General features: G+C 40.6%; 2 protein-coding genes across 2 annotated transcripts in view; one reads left to right on the top strand and one right to left on the bottom strand.

Annotated features, from left to right (window-relative positions):
• The window catches only part of celf4 (CUGBP, Elav-like family member 4), a 94,623-nt gene that overhangs the window by 46,816 nt on the left and 28,952 nt on the right, over positions 1-18,855 (top strand). The gene's annotated exons all lie outside the window — the stretch shown is intronic.
• Positions 5,501-18,855, bottom strand: part of kiaa1328 (KIAA1328 ortholog) — a 57,628-nt gene continuing 44,273 nt past the window's right edge. Inside the window, exons 12-13 of the mRNA XM_030728527.1 lie at positions 7,577-7,629; positions 5,501-5,700 (exon numbers count right to left, since the gene is read on the bottom strand). Coding sequence (XP_030584387.1) covers positions 7,602-7,629 — 28 coding nt within the window. The 3' untranslated portion in view covers positions 5,501-5,700; positions 7,577-7,601. The remainder of the gene's footprint in view (positions 5,701-7,576; positions 7,630-18,855) is intronic.

Raw genomic sequence — 18,855 nt, 5'->3', positions numbered from 1 at the left:
TGTTCCTCTTTTCCTCTCTGCTACACTGTATCTCTCATTTATTACCATGCATGTGTCATCTTATGTCAGCCAGAGCTCCATGTGCACCTTACTCTCTGCTTTTTGTTCTTTCCTCTGAGTACTTTCCTCCTGTTTGTCTTTGTCTGCATTCACTCTACCTGATGCAGTCTTTTATAAAATCCCCCGGTTCAAGTCAGTCTCATAACAGTGGCAAGTAAAATAATATTTAGTTCTTGTCAGATCTTAGTCCCCTACGGAGACAAGACAGTTTATTTTATTCCCGAGCAATATTTTTTTTTCCACTTTAGTTGACCTCTTTGACATGAAGGAATGTTCTGATGAACAGGGAAATTATATATATATATATATATATATATATATATATATATAGATAAACACAAATATTCTTAAACATGCCATAAAACAGCACAGTTGTGACACTGGTTCATGCCATTAGTTTGATTGTTTGTTCAGAGACTTTATACTTTTACCACTGGATACACAAATGCAGAGTTTGTCTTGGTTTGAAAGTCAAAAGAGGATCTACATATAGACATAAAGGCATAGGCAGGTAAAAGCAAACAGGAGGAAGTGAGCCTTAATGAAAAGCTAAAACAATCACACTGATCCTGCAGGCCGAAAAAGTAAATAAATAAAATGAAATAAAGTAAAATAAACTCTTAAGGTAAGGTAGCTACAACAAAGTACACAGCAAAAGATGAAAAGCAAAAAGGCACAAGAAACACAAAGACAAATGCCGGGAAGGGACCAAGGAAGGTCAACAAGCAGGGAAAACTAAAGGAGGGAGAAACAAGACTATAAATGCACAGAGAACTCGTTTGGAAACAGCAAAGTAAGCAAAGACAGAAACACAAGGTTAGCAACTTCAGAGTAAAACAGGAAGTAACAAAAGTGAGAGAGACACAGGGCACAGAGATGAACAAACAGGGAAACATATAAAATAGCACAGAAGCCACAGGGAAACCACTGGACCTGTTTTCACACATGCAGTGCAGCACTGAGCTTTTTCTAGACATTACCCGACAGGGACTGTAAATGTCTGATGCAGTTGTGTGAGACATTAAATGGACCTTAACCTGCCAGCCTCCTGATACAAAGGCTGTGTGTTCTCTGATTGGGCCAATGTGACAATAATGCAACTAATTAAATTCATTTATCAAGACAGTAGCTCCCAGGCAGCCCCCTCACCTAATCAAAACAACATATTCCCAGTCATGAGAACGAGTCTGAAGCAGACTATGTCCTCTTGCTACGTGTTGTTACGTGTGAGAAAGAAAATGTCCTGGCCTTATTCTCCCCGACACTGTCTGGAGTTCATGTGTAAAAATGGCTTGAGGAATATATGGAAGATGATATTACAAAATTAAAAAAAAAAAAAAAAAAGAACTTAAAATTGAGCACAGCATTACTTTTGATCTCAGTGTGAGCCCACATCAGCTGATGGCTGAGCTGATTCCCTTCTGCACAGCCACGGGCAAATCTAGATAGATATGTGAGCTGCTGCAGCCTGCGTGCAATTGCTGCTGTCTCTGCAAGCTGCTTTGCAACCCATTATTGCCTCAATTTCCTGCTATTGATGCTATTCTTGTCATAAACAGTGTAATGTCCTTTGTCACTGATGTCTTGCTGCTGCTCTCCCTGTGTTTTAGTTTTCCATGTATGCGCACAGAAAGGTGGAGAGACCTCATAACAAAGCCACACCACTAAATATATTGCAGAGGGAATAACAATCCTATTTTGAAAGTGGTCTGGATAGAACTGGAAAAGCCTAAAACTCGAACACCATGGGTGTAAATACTTCTCTAGACCTGGGGGATGCATTCTGGGTTATCAAGGCTGCATAGCTTTGAGTGGTCAATAAGGCTTGAAAAGTGCTATATAAATATAATCCATTTACCATTTCTAACCAGGCAAAGCAGACCTATTTCCAGAGGAATAACCCCACGGGCCTGTCACTTAGTTCCATAGTATTTGATAAATGTAAAATCTCTATAGGGACTAAAGTTGACTAAATTTGGTCTGGCACCTGTGTTTATTTATTTATTTGTACTTATAAATGTATAAATAGGCCTGCTTTAAGGTATTTTTGTAATTGTTTTGAGTTTAATAATAATCACACTTCTAAATGCATTTCTAAATGATATTTGCTGCAAAACAGGTGATACATAAACCTGGTGTCAGTTTGTTTTATTTCCAAACTCATCCACACACTCATGTCCACTGTGGTCACCACTGGGACTAAAGACTAACAGGGTGCATAGGTGCACAATTCACAGAGGTCTAAAGAGCGTATTCTTGGGATCATGCCCCTTTCTACAGTTTGAATATGCAATAGTTTTCGGGGAATGTGTAACAGAACCCAAACTGTGTTTGACATTATTGCTGAACCACAGTGAACGACACATCAGGCTAACCAGATGTAACAGCGCATTTAACTTTTAGCTTTTGCAACAATAAACAGCATAAACGAAAACTTACTGTGGTTCACAAATCGCAACACTAGCAAATCCAGTGGAATAAATAATAAGACACACCTATCATATCTTTTTTTAATTAGTTCTGTAATCCTGCCCTGAATACATATGCATAAAGGAGAAAGGAACAATTCGCTGATTACATGCAAGGTGGGCTTCAGGTGACAAGCAAACTGCTCTTCCAGGCCAGTGAGCTTGTTTGATAAATAACATGGATGTCTCCAGGGACAGAATACATTGAAATTAGGTATAAAAAAAAAGAATGAAAGGGGGGAAAAACAGACTAAGTCCACCCCTGTGTACATCTGTTTATCAGTCAGTCCTGAACGGTGATTTCTGAGTGATATTTACCTTTTGAATGCAAGTTCACTGAGTTAACCTTCAGCCGCCTACACCAAACGAGAAATGATTGATTCTCATCAGTGCAGAGACCCTGTTAGGTCAACACTGCTACGCTAAGAGAGAAAGAAGGAAATGAGTTCAGGAGTGTTTTTACCTGATCCCTTTGGGAACATCAATGTATAATCAGCATCTTTTCTGTTCTACATTGCATTTACAATCCTGACCCAGACTACTTAGTCAAAAATATTTAATAGTAACTAATAACTGTTCCCTTAATCAGTTCTATTTTCTGTACTATTACTACAAGTTCCCAAGATGCTTGGAACAACCTACCTATTTTCAAATACTTTGAAAATCTGTACAGTTGTAGCCTTTTTTGGAGGCAAAGGTCACACCAGCTATTGGCTTTTTCTGGTGATTTTCCTAGTCAATAAATGAATGAATTAAAACACTTCATATTATAGTTGAATAATAATTGCATCTGTTTCCTTATTTCACCTTTAGTGCCTAAAACACTTAAGCTATAGCTGTATATGTAAAAAGTGTTCTCCCACAACTGCCTTACACACTGCAGTTAATAGAATTACACTAGTGCTTGTATCATAGAGCTCTGTGCTATTAACCTTTCCTCTCCAGGTATCCTTTATTAAGGGCAAAGTGGGCATCCCTCAGCAAAGACATGCCAGTGTTACCGCGTTTTCAGCCATTGTGATTTTAATTAGAGGAATTTGGCCGCAGTCGACACCATTAGATCCTTTCATTTGTAATCTGAGTGAGTTGGCTAGGTTTGACAAGCTGACGTCCAAGACTCAAACGGACTCTTTAACCCCTCTGAGTAGACAGATTTTGTCTGACTCATCATCTTAGGCAAACACAGTACTGCAGGAAGCATTGTTGCAAAGTGCAGAAAAGCAGAGAAATCTGAGAATAAACAGTGATAAATAATCGACGTATATACTTCAATTTTTTTTTTAATTCTGGCTGAGCCTTAAATGTTTTCTAAAAAAAAAAAAAAAAAAGTGGGGTTTTTGTGTGTCTTATAGATGTTTATATATAGATGCTTTAGCAAAAAATTGGAACCCTTTACCTCGAGACTGAGCGGCTCTGTTGGCATTTTTCTGGCATGGTTTTAGTCCATATTTCCCCTTAGAGGCAAAGGCCACTGCAAATCAATACAAAGTTGTTCTGTGTGATCGCTGAGTGGCCCAGCGTCTTACTGAGATGCTTTATGTTGAGTTTTCCTTTAATTAGTCATTGGTCTGTACAATGACCTCAAATCTGTAAGGCTTTTTCAGGTGCAGTAAGTGCCCAAAATATGCTTCCCTCTGCTAAAATGTTACAAATGTCCAAAACAGAATTGCCACAAAGTGCCAAGACTGTGTTTAATCACAGTCGATCTCCAAATCACTGATGAGCTGTTCAGTCAGTGGGTTTGCATTAAAGATAAAGTTATTGTTCTTGTAGTTTGTTCTGTAACAGTCATACATGTAGTCTCTCACAGCACATAGCAGGATGACTGCCAGTGCCACAGGCCCCCATGGTGCACTGTGCCTAGGCGTGCCATCTCAGGCAAGTGAGAGGCTTTCACCACATGGACCACCTCTATTAGATTATACTGTAGCCCTTCTTGGGTTTGTAATTGCATTTGCCTGATGCTGTGTATTTAAGAATAGAATGGCCCTGGTCCCTGTGGCCCTCCCCTACCTGGTTTTCAAGCTTTCTCCGCGGGGATCAGACCAGCACCAACCTTGGGATAAAATATCGTCATGACAACCAGGAGGCAAATGGTAAAGAGAAAAAGAAGAAAGGCCTAGTGTAGTCCTCCTGCCTCTATCTGTGACTCTGCACTTCCTTTCTTTGGTTACATAATGTGCAAGGGGCTGTTCAGTTTGTTTAATTTCTTTGTGTCCCTTTCTGTTCCTCTCCTCCCTTTTCTGTTACGTGAGGGACAAAAAATAGCAACAAATGTTGCTCTGTGCTGGGTCTCCCTGGGACGGGGAAATGAAGGGCTGTGGAATCCAGATTCGTATTTCATCGCGTCCATAATTTATGGAGATACTAGGTTTAGGAAGAGACATTGCACTAACATGGGGGGATACTTGTCATAAGCATCCCCCAGAGTCATAAGCAACTTGAGGGGGCACGGTGCAAATCAATGGTGACGTGATTTCTGTTAGCGACGCAGTGCACTTCTGCCATTTTGCCATTGTAATCAATGTAGATATGCCCCCATTAAGTGTTATGTTATGTGTCAGTGATGCTTTGTGGCGATGTTTAGTTGGCTAAAGGGTGTTTAAGGCCACTCATCTAAAAGTAACAGCTAATGGGAACTTGTAGGTCTTGATAGAAACAGCCCTACCCTGCACGGTTAGAACTTGACTTCCTCCAACATGCTCTGCTTATAGGGAGACAGCACGTGTTACTGTATACGGCATTTGACAGTGACATTCTTTTGAACTGGGACGTGCATCAACTGTGACTAGTGTATGATAAAGCACAACCTGTCTGCTAATCACAAATTACAGCCAGCCTCTCCTCTAGCCCTGATCCAGCTCTCACCATAGGAAAGCAGGGCCAAGGAGAATACTAGCTCCTGCCAAGTCCCCACCACTCCCCACTACAAGGTGCTTATAAATCGACATCCTCACAGATAGGTCAAGGTTTTGATTTGGTCATGACCTTAGTTCATAAATCTGAATGATGTAGGGCCTTGGTTAAAAGGCCGCTGGATCAACCCTCAAATGGGACACTCCTCCCTCGCTTTCAGGATCTTTCTCTCCTTCGCTGACTCCCTCTCCTCTTCCATCTCTCCCAGACACGTCCCTTTTTCAGTTCCCATTGCGGTCTCAAGTCCCCGGAGCCTCTATAACAGGCAGTGAGAGAGAGAGAGAGAAAGACAGAGAGAGAGAGAGAGATGGTGAGGGGGTGAAACAGGCAATCAATAAATCAATATGTTTTGTGCCACTAAGCTAGGGTAAGCTCACTCTCTCAAAGCTGCTGGTGCATGTACACACACACATATACACTCACTTACCATCCCAGCAAATTTCTTTCAACACAAACAAACAAATGAAGGCCCAGGACAGAATGTCCCTTGCCAAAAGACATTTTGTTGTTTAAGGGACTTTCTTTTTTCCTATTCTGTTTCCTGTTTTGGATCATTAAGCCATTGATTTTTATTTCAACGGGTAAGTGGTGGAGGGGACCCCCTGGGAATTGGCTGAAAACCTCAACAGAGTGGCCCCAGCAGGAGTTTCTCTAGTTGTGACAGGCTGCTCCCAAGGGCCAGTGGGCCCTCTTAACTCTGCAGGGGAGAAACTATCGCCTGAAATCAGTCATTCTGCCTCAGCATTCCCAGGCACTGCTCCATAAGAGTGTTCACTTGAATATCTATAGATTTCTTCTTGCAAAACATCTATGCAACTACTGGAAGTACAAACTTGTGCATTTAGTTATAGATTTGGATTCGTGTCCTCACAGAAATTCTTGGAAGTGTACAAATGGTCAGTTCTCTTCATGGATTTTAAGGATGTAAAAAGTTGGCTGGAGCATCTGCCTTCCTATCACTAAGTCCAATATTTTTAGGTCCATGGGGGCGGTGAGGATAGAGGAGAGAGCAGGAGAGGTACTGTGAGATACAGTAGCAACTCTGGCAGACCAAGATTCAGTTGGCCAACAGCCAGGAAGATATTACAGTCAGATATATAGTAACACAGATGGATGCACTCAGCCTAAAGAGGCTGACATATTGGCCAGCGCTGTCATAAGAATGACATAATACCCACCCTGACAGGTAATGAAAATAAAGGCCTCTCCACTGCACAGTTGCATAAGAGCTTTAACTTTAGCTCGTACAACGTAAAACATTACTCCTGACATATGGGATATCCCAAGGGAAGTTGGATGTGGAAGGTGGAGGGCTTACAATTGGAAGGGGTCCCATAACATGCTGGAGATGTAACTCTTGATCTTAGCACGCACAGCCACAGCATGCAAAGAGTTCTCCTGCTTGCCTCTTTTATATAGAGATGTTATTTTGCATTTCATTAAAATGCACCTCGGTGAGTCACGCTGAATCGATCGCTCTCTTTCACAAAATGCATTCATACCGCACATATCCAAGCTGACAATTTTCCTTCTCAGAGACTGTAACGCTGTACCGTTTTTTATTTAGCTGGATTTACATGATGCAATGCGGGCAAAAGCACCTTAGAAGACCTAAGTGTGCCTGTTGTACACATGTATGTGGTTAACTTCAGTGTGTACTAAAGTCCAAGTTCATTTCAGTCATTTGGTGCTACATTTACAGGTGTGTGTGTGTGTGTGTGCGTATGTGTGTTTGTGTTGGGGGGGGTCTATTTCATATGATGAGATAAATATGAAAAACTGCTGTGTTTTGGCACCGTTCCTACAAAGTACATCAAAGCATGGGGCTGAAATTAATACCAAGGGAGCTCGGCATGTGAACAGAAGCTCCTCTGCTAAAAGAGCACATAAGTGATGATGTGCATGAGGGGGAATGATTACATTAATTCTCTTTAACTTTAGAGGAAAAATAGCATAATCTTCCTTAGCATATACAATTTCTAATAAAAAGCAAAAAAAAAAAGATCCATCACATCATGTCACACCACGTCAATCATTTTGCCACACTCAGCTGGTTTTGGTATGAGAGTTAGTTTATTGTGGCAGACGGCAGCTATCGTTGGCTAACTGACCTTACAAATATGTTTGCTTACCTTGTAATCTTTCTTTACTTGTGCTTCAGCTGGATGAACATTTCAGTAGTTTCCTTAGAAAAGTAAAGTAAGAAGAAATAATTTGCTGAACAACCTACACAAAACGCAATAAGAAATTAATATCTGTACAAAATTATCTGCCAGAAGACCACACAGCAGTAAAAAAAACTCTTTAATGTATTCAGCTGAGCAATGCTGCATTTTGTATCTTGTGATTCAGCCATGTTTGTGTTATTGCTCTTCATTTCTTGCATCAAAGGCCCTTACGTGTCACTAATCTACTCACAATGTCTTTAATCACCAAACCCACTTTGTCCATTGGTTTGGATGGAAAATATTCTAAACTAATATAATAAATATTCTAAATTAAGTAAAAGAAACTGGGGGGGGAAATAGGAGACAAGTCCTGACATTTTGCTCACCACTGTTTTCCACACCCTTATTCAGGTCTTCATCTCCCTGCCTCACTGTGTTTGAAGAGAAAGGCAGCTGGAGATGCTTTACAGGTTCAATTTGAAGCAAATTTTCCTTCATTAATAATGAAATGTATTCCTCTTTTTCCCCTCTCTCTCACACTATCCTCTGGAACAAACTTGGTGTTGGTCTGTTGCTGCTACTTAAAACTTCCCCTCTCACACTGAGTTCCTCAAGTCTTCCTCTTATCCTCAGCATAAACCTTCAGCTTTAAATGAGGAAAGAAAAAGAGAGGGGTGGCACAGCCACCATTCCATCTTTCATTATTTTCATCTTTGTCTTTTTACATGTTTTTAGGATTACACGGAGAGCAGGCTTCTGATAGTATTACGGGCCACTGAAAAGTGGAAACTATCGTTGTGAATGTGGGAATAAATACATGTATAAAAAACAAAGACAGATTGACAGATTGCCTGTTGCATCCTTGAACATTTTTCCTGTGTGTTTTTGTGCTTGTGTCTGTGGTCCAGGTATTTCTCATCTTGTGGGAACCGAACTTGTTTACACAGTCACTTTGCAGGACTTGTCTACTTTATGGAAACAAAACAAAAGAAAGGGTATTGTAAATTTTCATCTTAACATTTTAAGGTGAAGATTTGTTGTAAGGATATGGTTATGTTAGGTTAAGTCAATATAATGTCCTCTAAAGTCATGGATGCATGACTCTGCATGTGCTTGAATTTGCATGAATGTAGGCAGACCTGTGTATTGCATGAAATATACAGGCCTGCATCATTGTTTGTGAGTGCGTGTGTGTACTTTATACTGCATTCAGTCATGTGCATGTGCATATTTTTGACTAGTAAGTGAGTGGGAGTGAGAGAACATTCACATCGCCCACCTGGGCTTAGCTTGGAGCCAGCAGAGCTGTCTTACTGAAAAACTCCCTGTTGTTTCTTTGGCGGAGCCTAAGAGGCAGATTTGACTGTATCACTCCCTTCTTTCTCATCCTCCTCCTCCTCCACTCTTAACTCCTCTCTTCTCCCTCACACTGTTCTGTTCCCAACACTCCTCTCTTCCTCTCTTCTTTCTCTCTTCCTAGTTTTCTATATTTAATCAGCCAGGGAGCGAGGAATTAGTGATTATTGGATGGAAATATGCAGCTAAGAGAAGGAGTGTGTTTGTGTGTATATAAGAGACAAGCTGTCATTTATTTCTCTGAACCCTTTGAACCACCACCACCACCACCCCTTCCCTGCATTTAAGGGCAGTCCAGGGTTTGGAGAGTATGGAGGAGTACAGGGGTTGCGCATTACATAATAGGCTTTACAGGGTTTTAGATGGGCAATGCACCCATGAATGATACCTCCATGTAACTTTCCTCTACCTTTTTTTTATTTTAGCATCGCTCTCACATCTCCCACTAGCCCCCTTTTCTCTCCAGTCAGACAACATCCACATTGAAGACATGTTAACACAGAGAGATGTTCATGAAAAACCACAGTGCTTTCAGCCATTTCAAAAGGGGAAAAGGGAGATGGGTTATGTAGCAAACAATAATAATAATAATTATTATGTATTTAATTTACATTTGCTGCTGCACAATATGTCATAACTGTGTTATTAGTTTATAAAATTTATAATATTTATATAACACACTTTTAACATAAATGTACTGTTTCTGTTGTTCACAATCTACTGTTAACATCAAGCCAGAGGATAAAGGAATTATCCCTGTGGTCAGCGTTGTTTCCAGGCTTGGATATTATTATGTCCATGTTAGCGCAGTGTTGCTTTTAGTTTGGCAGACAGACAGTCACAGCTGGTAGAAACAACAGGGTAAAGTTGTGAGATGTTTTCTCTCTCTTAGAAGAGTTAGACAGAAGCATTTCTCCAGTAACCGCAAGCCGACGCTGATGAAATCCACCAACAAGTTATGTTTCGTTTGTTTTTGGGCAACTTCTATACAGCGTCTTCTGTGTGTGTTGGCAAATCTTTCAGTAATGACTTCATAACTTCAAAATGTCAATGTCGATTCCTTTAAATCTTCTCCTGGACTCTAGTTTTATATTTTTTCTGCGTCTGCAGTCAGGGTAACCAATGATAGATGCAAACCATATTCCTTAAGCTGCTACAATATCATGGCACTGAGCTCATCATTTTTACTGTTGTTGTTTGACATAAGAAAGCAAAACTCGTTTACATTAAGACAGGAGGCAGGGATATATACTCTCTGGGAAAAAAAAAAAAAAAAGTCAGTATCACTAACAAATTTTTTCTTGCCTCATATGTAGCTTTCCAATACAAAAAAGCTGACTATTTTGAGTGACAGCTCATTACAACGCTGTCTCCTAACCCCCTAACCTTATGAGACAGAAGCTACCGTGTATTTATGTGTCTGTGTGGGCGTGCGTGTGCAGACTTTTCAGTCTATTTGAACACAAGAGGAGGTTGCATTTCCATCCCGAGCCGCACTGATGGTGTGTTTGCCCATGCTGCTATTTGTGTCTATATTTACATTTGCATATGCTGTAAGGTGTCTTTCATATGCACAGGCCTTTTAAGTCAGCTCTCAGTCGCTTCTTCTCACTCACACACATTCACTCACACACATACGCAGTCCAGCGATATGCAGCTCATGAATACAGCGCTCCCACAGCAATTATGGGAAACCCACTCATCGTCTCTGTACCTCGGTGATGGCTGGAGAGGAGGACAAAAAAAAAAAAATTGTGGAGGGTTGCAAGTGAAAGCAGTCTTCTCGGTTCAGAAAATGACAGCCTGCGCGTTTATTTTTCTTTTATTTTATTCATTAGATAAGTGAAAAGCAAAAACCCAGTTATGGCACGCCAGTACCAGCCATGATTTATGTTCACCTCTGGAAAGAGAAAAGTAGAATTTATGGCTTTCTCATCTGGCCTAATCTTCACTATATGCTGCAAAGCCCTAGCAATGCAGCAAGCTTAGAGGGAGAGAGAGAGAGAGAGGCTGAAAATTGTCCTCTACAATTTCTGTAGTTAGCTCTTTTCTTCTCTTTCTCTCACTTACTTACCAACTCTATCACATTTTGTCCTTGTTGGGGCTTTTTTTTTCCCTCCTGCACACTCACCAGTACATACCCACAGGTGCACGCACACGAGCTTTGAACACTCCTAATCACGCACGTGCAGGTGCACCATGCGCACAAACTCACACATACACCAAGAGCCGCTCCGCACCTCAGCAACACCTTCGCTTCTCGCACCAATTTTCTCACACTTTTTCATTCTCCGCATCTTCTCCTTTCTTTCTCTTGCTGCCTCACTCTGCACCTCCGCCCTCAACCACCTCCACATATAGATCCATTCTTTTTATAGTCAAAGCTATTGTCCCTATGGCAACATCAGAGTTGTTGATTGCCAAGGTGCTGTACATCTAATTATGTAACTCACAAAAGGTGTGTGCATGCTCTGCAGGCTTTTTGTTTCCCATCCTGGCACCGTTCTTTTAGCAATGCCTCTTTTTGTGATGAATCAAGCTGTAGTGTGATAATCAACCCGTGCTCTGGGCTTAAAAAAAAGATTTTCCAAGTCAGCTGTGATGTTTTGCGCATTAAAGAAACAAATGAAACATACACTTAAAGTAGAATGACATATCATTTGGGAGTGTGTGTGTGTGTGTGTGTGTGTGTGTGTGTGTGTGTGTGTGTGTGTGTGTGTGTGTGTGTGTGTGTGTGTGTGTGTGTGTGTGTGTGTGTGTGTGTGTGTGTCAGGGCGTAGCTTATGTACGAGTGCATGTCACAGGCGAGTGTGAAGCTATAACAGGTTCTGACAGGGCAAAATCATTTGGGGGTGCAGATGATGTGCTTTTTCTATCCTGTTACGCTGTGACAACAGAATTCTCAACTGTCGATTCCTATTAAAGTGTTCGCAGGAAGCATAAACCCTGTCTGCTCTCATTCCACATAGATTCTTATCCAGGTAGGGCACTGAAAACATGGAGGAAATGAGGGGAAAACACGGTTTCATGCATTGACTTACTGTGGGAAAAAAAATTGTTTTTACATTCATTTACTCTATTTGACAACAAATTCATACAAGAGAAGAGGAGGGAGAAGAATGAGGGAAAATAATAAGAACAAGAATAGAAAAAAAAAAAAAAAAAAAAAAGGAACGAGAGCTACATTTTCATTTTAACCTCTCATTCAAAATTGCTCCGAAGCCTTCCCACTACTGCCAGCGTTCAGGCTGCTTGCCAGTGGAAGAAAGAGAAAACAGGAGGAGATAAAAAGAAGAGGTGGGCTGGTGTGAAATGGATCAAACAATGGATGTGAGAAAAAGCATCCCTGCTCTCAACCAACTGCAGGCAAAACAGAAAAGGAGTGGAGGAGGAGGAGTGGGGGTGTGCGATAACTTGCGGCTTTTAAAATGTCTGTGTTTTGTAACTAGTTTTTTTGACAACAGGTCTTCAAAAAGTTGGGGAAAGAATTTTTCAAAGGCAGTTGGAAGAAATTGTCTTTAACCGGGAAGGATGAATCTGCATGGAAGTTTAGCATAAATCCAGGGAGTCGACCTCTGAGTTGAGATTACTTTGACATGCATATTATTCCCAAGGTTGAAAATGATGTTCCATGCTCGAGGGTGTATTTGATTTGGCTGTTTGTGTATGCCTTGTGTGTGTGCTTGTCTATCATTCTCTGTCTTCATGTTCCATGCATGCTTGAACGGTGTTTAAAAGCCGTGTTGATGAAGGAATCGTGGCTGATCAGAGGGTCGGACGGGGAGGCTTGCCTTCTTTTGTGATCTCTGTGTGTTTCCCTTTCATCTGCCTTTGCGGAGACGTAGTGATCTCCGTAGACACTACTGGGACAGCGGCACCACAGAGCAAGCAGCAGCATATAGAAGCAGGCAGGGGAAGATGGTGGCTGCATTTTTCATTTATATAGTGGCTTTAGAGGGATGTCTCAGCTCTGATAGACAGGGAGCTTTTATATTAAATTTGCATTTGTTTAGGGTGATTTTGTCAGGGTCATCAGGCAATTTAAATTCTGCCATTCAAATACATCTTTTACCATCAAACAATAAACCCATGTCAGTTGCAAATCAAAGCGTAACGCATCCTTACAAGGATTGCGCATGCATGTTATTCTTCAGAGAATCGCTGTATGATCTCGCAGCATTTTAAACATAAGGAAATACTGATCATTGTCGGGTTTTTTTTGTTTTTCTTTTTGCCACAATCCATACTGCAGCCACGTTGTTGTTCTACTAGCCACCTTAGCTCTGCGGTGTAGCAGCCAAATAAAGCACAGTCTGTGCCAATAATTCATAATTCATCTGGATGCCCCCCCCCCCCCCCCCCCTCTCTCTTAATATTTATTTTGTTCCTGTCCACTCTGGCTGACTGCAGCATGCTACTCAATCCCAGCCCAAACAACTGGGCCAGGCTGTGCTGTTGTCAGAAAATTCTCCTCTCATTCTTGATCTGACGTGAAACAGATTGCCCATCTCCGTTTGTCTGTAAAGATGAAAGCGGATAAAGAAGAAGACAATGCAACAAAAGGAAAGCGATTGTGATGTTTTGCTTTATAGCCCTCTTTACCCTCACACACAGACCCTGATCTCGCTGCAATATGTTTCACTTCAAAAGAGAGGTTTAATGTTTGGCCGTATGTCAGAATGAAGAACTACAGGGGAGGGAAAGAGGGGAAAAAAATACTCGGTGAGATGTGTAGACATTAGTGGAGATTAAACCTGAGAGGAAGCCAAGTGAGATTTAAACATTCATCAACTTATAAGCCCTTATCAACACTACTATAGACTGACCAAAAGGTTCTTGTCAAACCAAGCCAGGCCTGGTTCCAGTACAAAATGACTGAGGATCCATCTGAAATGAGTTGGGGTGTGGACACCTAAAATTTATCTGCCAAAAATAGATTACAGCCATTTATATATGTCTACAGCTGCTCTTAACAATTTAAAGAGCAGTAATGCCACTGCCAGTCTGTGGTACAGATTAGTTATTATTCAATTTCATCTGAGGGTGCAACGCATGCTTTTGTACCCCGGCAAAACCGGAGCCTGGGGCAACATCAAGTCACATTGCATTTTGGGGCATTTTAGGAACTAGCAGAACATCACAGTGGCTGTTGTTTGTTTGCGACAGAATTGTGTCTGACAAATGTCTAGTATGCTCTCGTAAAGATCAATACACAGCCTGCTGAGATAGGACACATCTTTACTGCAGCTATCTCCACTGAAATCAGGTCCCTGCGTGATTTTAAATCAACTCAAAGCACTGGCTTATTACATCTAAATATTAGGAGCACTTTAAAAAAAAGTGGACTTTGTCAACATCTTGATACGAAAATGCTGCCCTGACATTTTTGTCCGATCTGCAGCTTGGCTAGATAACAGAGTCTCAGATATCAAAATAGCTATAAAAGCATTACACAATCTTTTGTACTGACAGAAAACCTGAAAGAGTTGGATTACTGGTTAATGTCAAAGACTCCTTGCAGGGTTGTCTTGTTGCTGCTGTTTCGCTACCTAAGCCTTTTGAATATATTGCTGTTGACATCTGCAGTGACCATTTCACTGTTAGAATTTACAGTCCTCCTTCTGTAGGCTGTGAGGCCCCCGAAAGAAATTGCCAAACTAATATCATCGTATTTTACTTCCAAGGTAGTTATTCTGGATGAGTTCAATTTAGATCGGCGCTCATATAGAGAGCAGTTTTTGTTCCTCGAGAACTCAGGAACCATTACCTAATTGCATATGTCCAGAAAAAAAACTAACACCTTTCTAAATTTAATAAAAGGAATTTTAGATATTTTAATGAGCAGAAATAATGAAGCACAACATTTATTAATTGTTCTTGCACATTTCTAAAAATTGTTCTACCCAAATGTGTCTGAGTTTTGATAACTATTTTCTAGTTTTAAAATAATGCCCCTAAATAACCCGTTTTTTCCCTTCATTTTTTCCTCTGAAAATCGAGTCCTAACGTGTTTTTGAACCAGTTTTCTACCATGATAAATGCAGTCTCTCCAGCTGCAGGTTTTCATCTGAGTATTTCGGTCTTTGGAAATGAATTTTCTCTTGTATTCAGGGGTAATGTTAACTTTGCTTTAGCACTGACTTAATCTCTGCTTCTCTGGCTTGTGTTTTTTTACTCATCACCTGTTACAGGTAAAATCCAAAAATTCTTTCGGTCTGCAGAGATTTTTCATTCACATAAAGGTGATGATACAAGTGACTTAAATAATTTCCATCTCAAATCATAATTACCCTGCTTAGCGAAACTCTTTGACTCTTTCTGAAGTCAAAAAACATTTTACCAACAGTGAAATCATGATTTCAGTCATGTCACAGCACAACAACAGCCACGTTTTGTGTACTCAACAAGATCACTGAAGCTCTTGATAATCATCAATTAATTACATTATGCTGCCTTTTTTTTTTTTTAATATAAGCCTATCCAAAGCATTTGATTCAGTCGATCACAGTATTCTACTGAAAAAGCTCTGCTCGGTCTATTTAACTGACTTTATGACACTCAGACAGCTGCCTCCAAAGGTTCACACTTGCCTTTTAGTACATGTGTTCCACAGGGATGCATTATTCGACTTCCCTTTTTCCACCATATACATAACCAATAATATATCTGACACCCAAAATTGTACTGTAGATTTTTACAGCGGTGATAACATTTTCTGTGCCACTGGTTCTTCTATTAACCTAGCCACTGTAAATCTAAAGTCTGCTTTTGACATATTTCAGTGCCTCCTATCCACACTGAAATGAGAAAAACTGGGTTTAAATGCTTTGCTGCCTATTGAAATTGAATGAACTATGAAAATATCAATCAGCAATCACTCTTGCTCATTCGAAAAATTGTATAATTGATCATTTGTCTGCCTGTCAAGTTGTACATGTTTTTTGTACACAGGTCTCTCTTGAAAAAAAAATCCTGATCTCAATGAGACTAATAATGATAATAATATTAATAAGGAAAAAGGCAGTTAACAGCATGAGAGGTCACTGTTACACAGGCAGGAAATTGTCAGGAAAATACCAGTCTAATGACAGAAAGGGTTAATTTATATAATTTGATGTATTAAGCAGCAGATATGAAAGATTTAAAATGTTGACAGCAATGTTTATAATGTTTCCTTCAGCAGGTTAAAAGGGATATGAAGGAGGAATTTTCTGCTGAGATGAAAAAAAGCACACCAACATTAAAATGTCATCCCATCTGTGAAGCATGGTGGAGGGATCGTCATTGTTTCAGCTGCTTTCATGCCTCAGAGTCAGGAATTCAAACAAGAAAGTTGAGATTTCACAGGAAAATGTCAGGGCAGCAGTCAATGACCTAAACCGTGGGAGACGCTGAGTGATAAAACACTACAGTGCACATAAGAAAATTCGACAACAGAATGGCTGAAAATGGCAGGAAAATTTGGGGTGGATGAATCAGAGTCCTGACCTTAACCAAACTTAGATGCCGTGGCATGACCTGAAGAGGAATGTTCACTCAAATATTGAGGTACTGAAACAATTTTAAGGGAGGCATGGTCCAAAATTCCTCTAAGAGCAGCTATAGGAAAATTCTGATAGAGGTTGTTCTAGGAGTTACTAAATTCAAGATTTTGTTAACATTAACTTTACACACTTTCCAGCTCATCCTGCTACATGAAGCTGTCTGGTAAAACATTTGTTACCCAGATTGGCCTATGCACTTGCACAAATTGGTTATTCAGTTTGAGACCAACTGGCTTGTAATCAGCGGCGCGCAGGTACTGTAGAAGGTTAATTGTTGCTTTGACAATAGGTAGTAATCACATGTAAAATCTATTACATACCTGCTTAATGTTTCTAGTCTAGCTAATCTTGCTACTGAGAGTGTGTTTTTCTCGCCATCGAGAGCCCAGTTTCCCAAAAGCATCTCAGGGTTATAACCATATTTGTTCAGCTAATGTTTCCATTGGCGCGTTTCCATCCCAAGATGAGTGTTGTGCGTGCTGAGATACTTTGGAAAGCATGTCCAGGTCGAGTGCCAGTGATTCACTTGACATGGATACCAGCATTTGGTTCCAGTTACACTCAACGACACTGTTCCTGTAGAGAATCTGAACATTTGGAGCAGCTCTTTTTTTCTTTTTCTTTTTTTTTTAGATACAGACTTTTATGTGTACTACACTTAAGAATCAGTAAATATATGTATGAAGAGAGAGCAAAAGAACCCCAAACATATCAACATTCAAATGGGATAAAGACAAAATGAAAGCAATTGGAATGTAAAAAGAAAAAGGCTCTCAGCTGTAAAATGTAAAATAGAGCAAGTTTTGACAATAGTAGAGGAGGAATATTACGAGCAGCCTTCCTTGCTTCCCTGGGAGAGTTTCATGGAGTGCTTTCTCACTGTGATAATGAAATGACCTGGCCTGCACTGCTCTACTCTCTCTCAAAAACACATCTGCTAGACGAGGGTGAAAATGAGAAAATCCTACCGCCTCTCCCGAGTTTCGTAAAGCATACTTTCAATATTCTTTTTCACAGAGAGTGATGGGAGTGCGAGTGACTGTGGACTTTTGTGTCCTCGTGAGTGTTGTGTATTAATGTAGCTCTGTGTGCATGCATTATTGTGTTTGTGTGGGGCTCGTAGATGCTGGCATTGCCTTGAGAAACTTGTAATAAACTGTATTTGAAGTGCATCTGACATAACAAGGTACTATAAAGAAATTCAGTGGAAAGAAATCCCATAGAGTTGTCATCATAATATTGTTCTTATAACTTCATTTTTGTGGTTTGCACACAGTTAAATCAATACAGTAAGCAGCAAAACTCAGATCAAGGACTTCAGTTTTGTCCCATTTCAGAGTAGAATCCAATAAGACAAAGCTAGAGTCTCACACTCCTTGGAGCTAATCTTGTGGGCCTTGCTAGACATTCAGGCCGTACCAGACTGATTCAGAAGAATGACTCACCAGTTTGGTAGAGCACAGACTGCATGCAGACCATGTATTCCCTCAGCTTCTAGTTAACAGGGAATCTATGGCAACACTGAGGCAGAGCACTGTCATTGAGTTACATAATCAACAGAGGAGTGTGGCAAGAATGTGTGTGAGTGTGTGTGCGCGCCCCCGTGCATTTGTGTAGCTGCAGTTCCTCTTGAGCTGTCGATCATGTGGTACACACCAAGGCCACTCTCAACACAAGGCTGCTGAGGTGGACTTTCAGCAAGAATGGAGCTTAGTGTGCGTGTGTGTGTGTGTGTGTGTGTGTGTGTGTGTGTGTGTGTGTGTGTGTGTGTGCGGATTCACTAGTATTTTTAAAGGCATATGCAAGGTAGAATAGGTGAAAGCATTTACAAGGCTCAGGCAAGAACACAAGCTACAAACAAGGTATTAGGTGTGCATGCTGCGAGATGAGCCAATTTAGGCACTGCACATGTTGACTCACAAGGCTACATTTACATATCTATTGTGCATTCGTGCACTTATTTAAATCCTGCTATGTGCATGCTTGGATGCATAGGTCTATTTATGATGTTGCATGTTTTGTATGTGAGCCAAGCTCGTGTGGATAAGCATGCATGTCTAGTCGTGTGAGCTTACCCACTTATTCTTATTTGTGTCTGGGTATGTATGGATTTCAGTGTCTTTTGTGTACATGATTTTTTTTTTTTTTTTTTTTTTTGGTCCACACTGGCATTAGGCTAAAAAGAGCTTCTCCTGCTCAATGCTGCCATCTGGCTTTAGCTAGCACCACCACAGACATCCTAGGGGAGCTATCCGTGCGAGTCAGCGTCTGGTTTTAACAACTGTTTTGGGATCAGTTGTCCAGTGGGCTGGCGCTAACTCACCCTATTATGAGCAGGATGAT

Source organism: Archocentrus centrarchus, chromosome 5 (assembly GCF_007364275.1).
Source record: "Archocentrus centrarchus isolate MPI-CPG fArcCen1 chromosome 5, fArcCen1, whole genome shotgun sequence".
NCBI lineage: Eukaryota > Metazoa > Chordata > Actinopteri > Cichliformes > Cichlidae > Archocentrus > Archocentrus centrarchus.
This window is presented reverse-complemented; position numbering and strand designations above follow the sequence as displayed.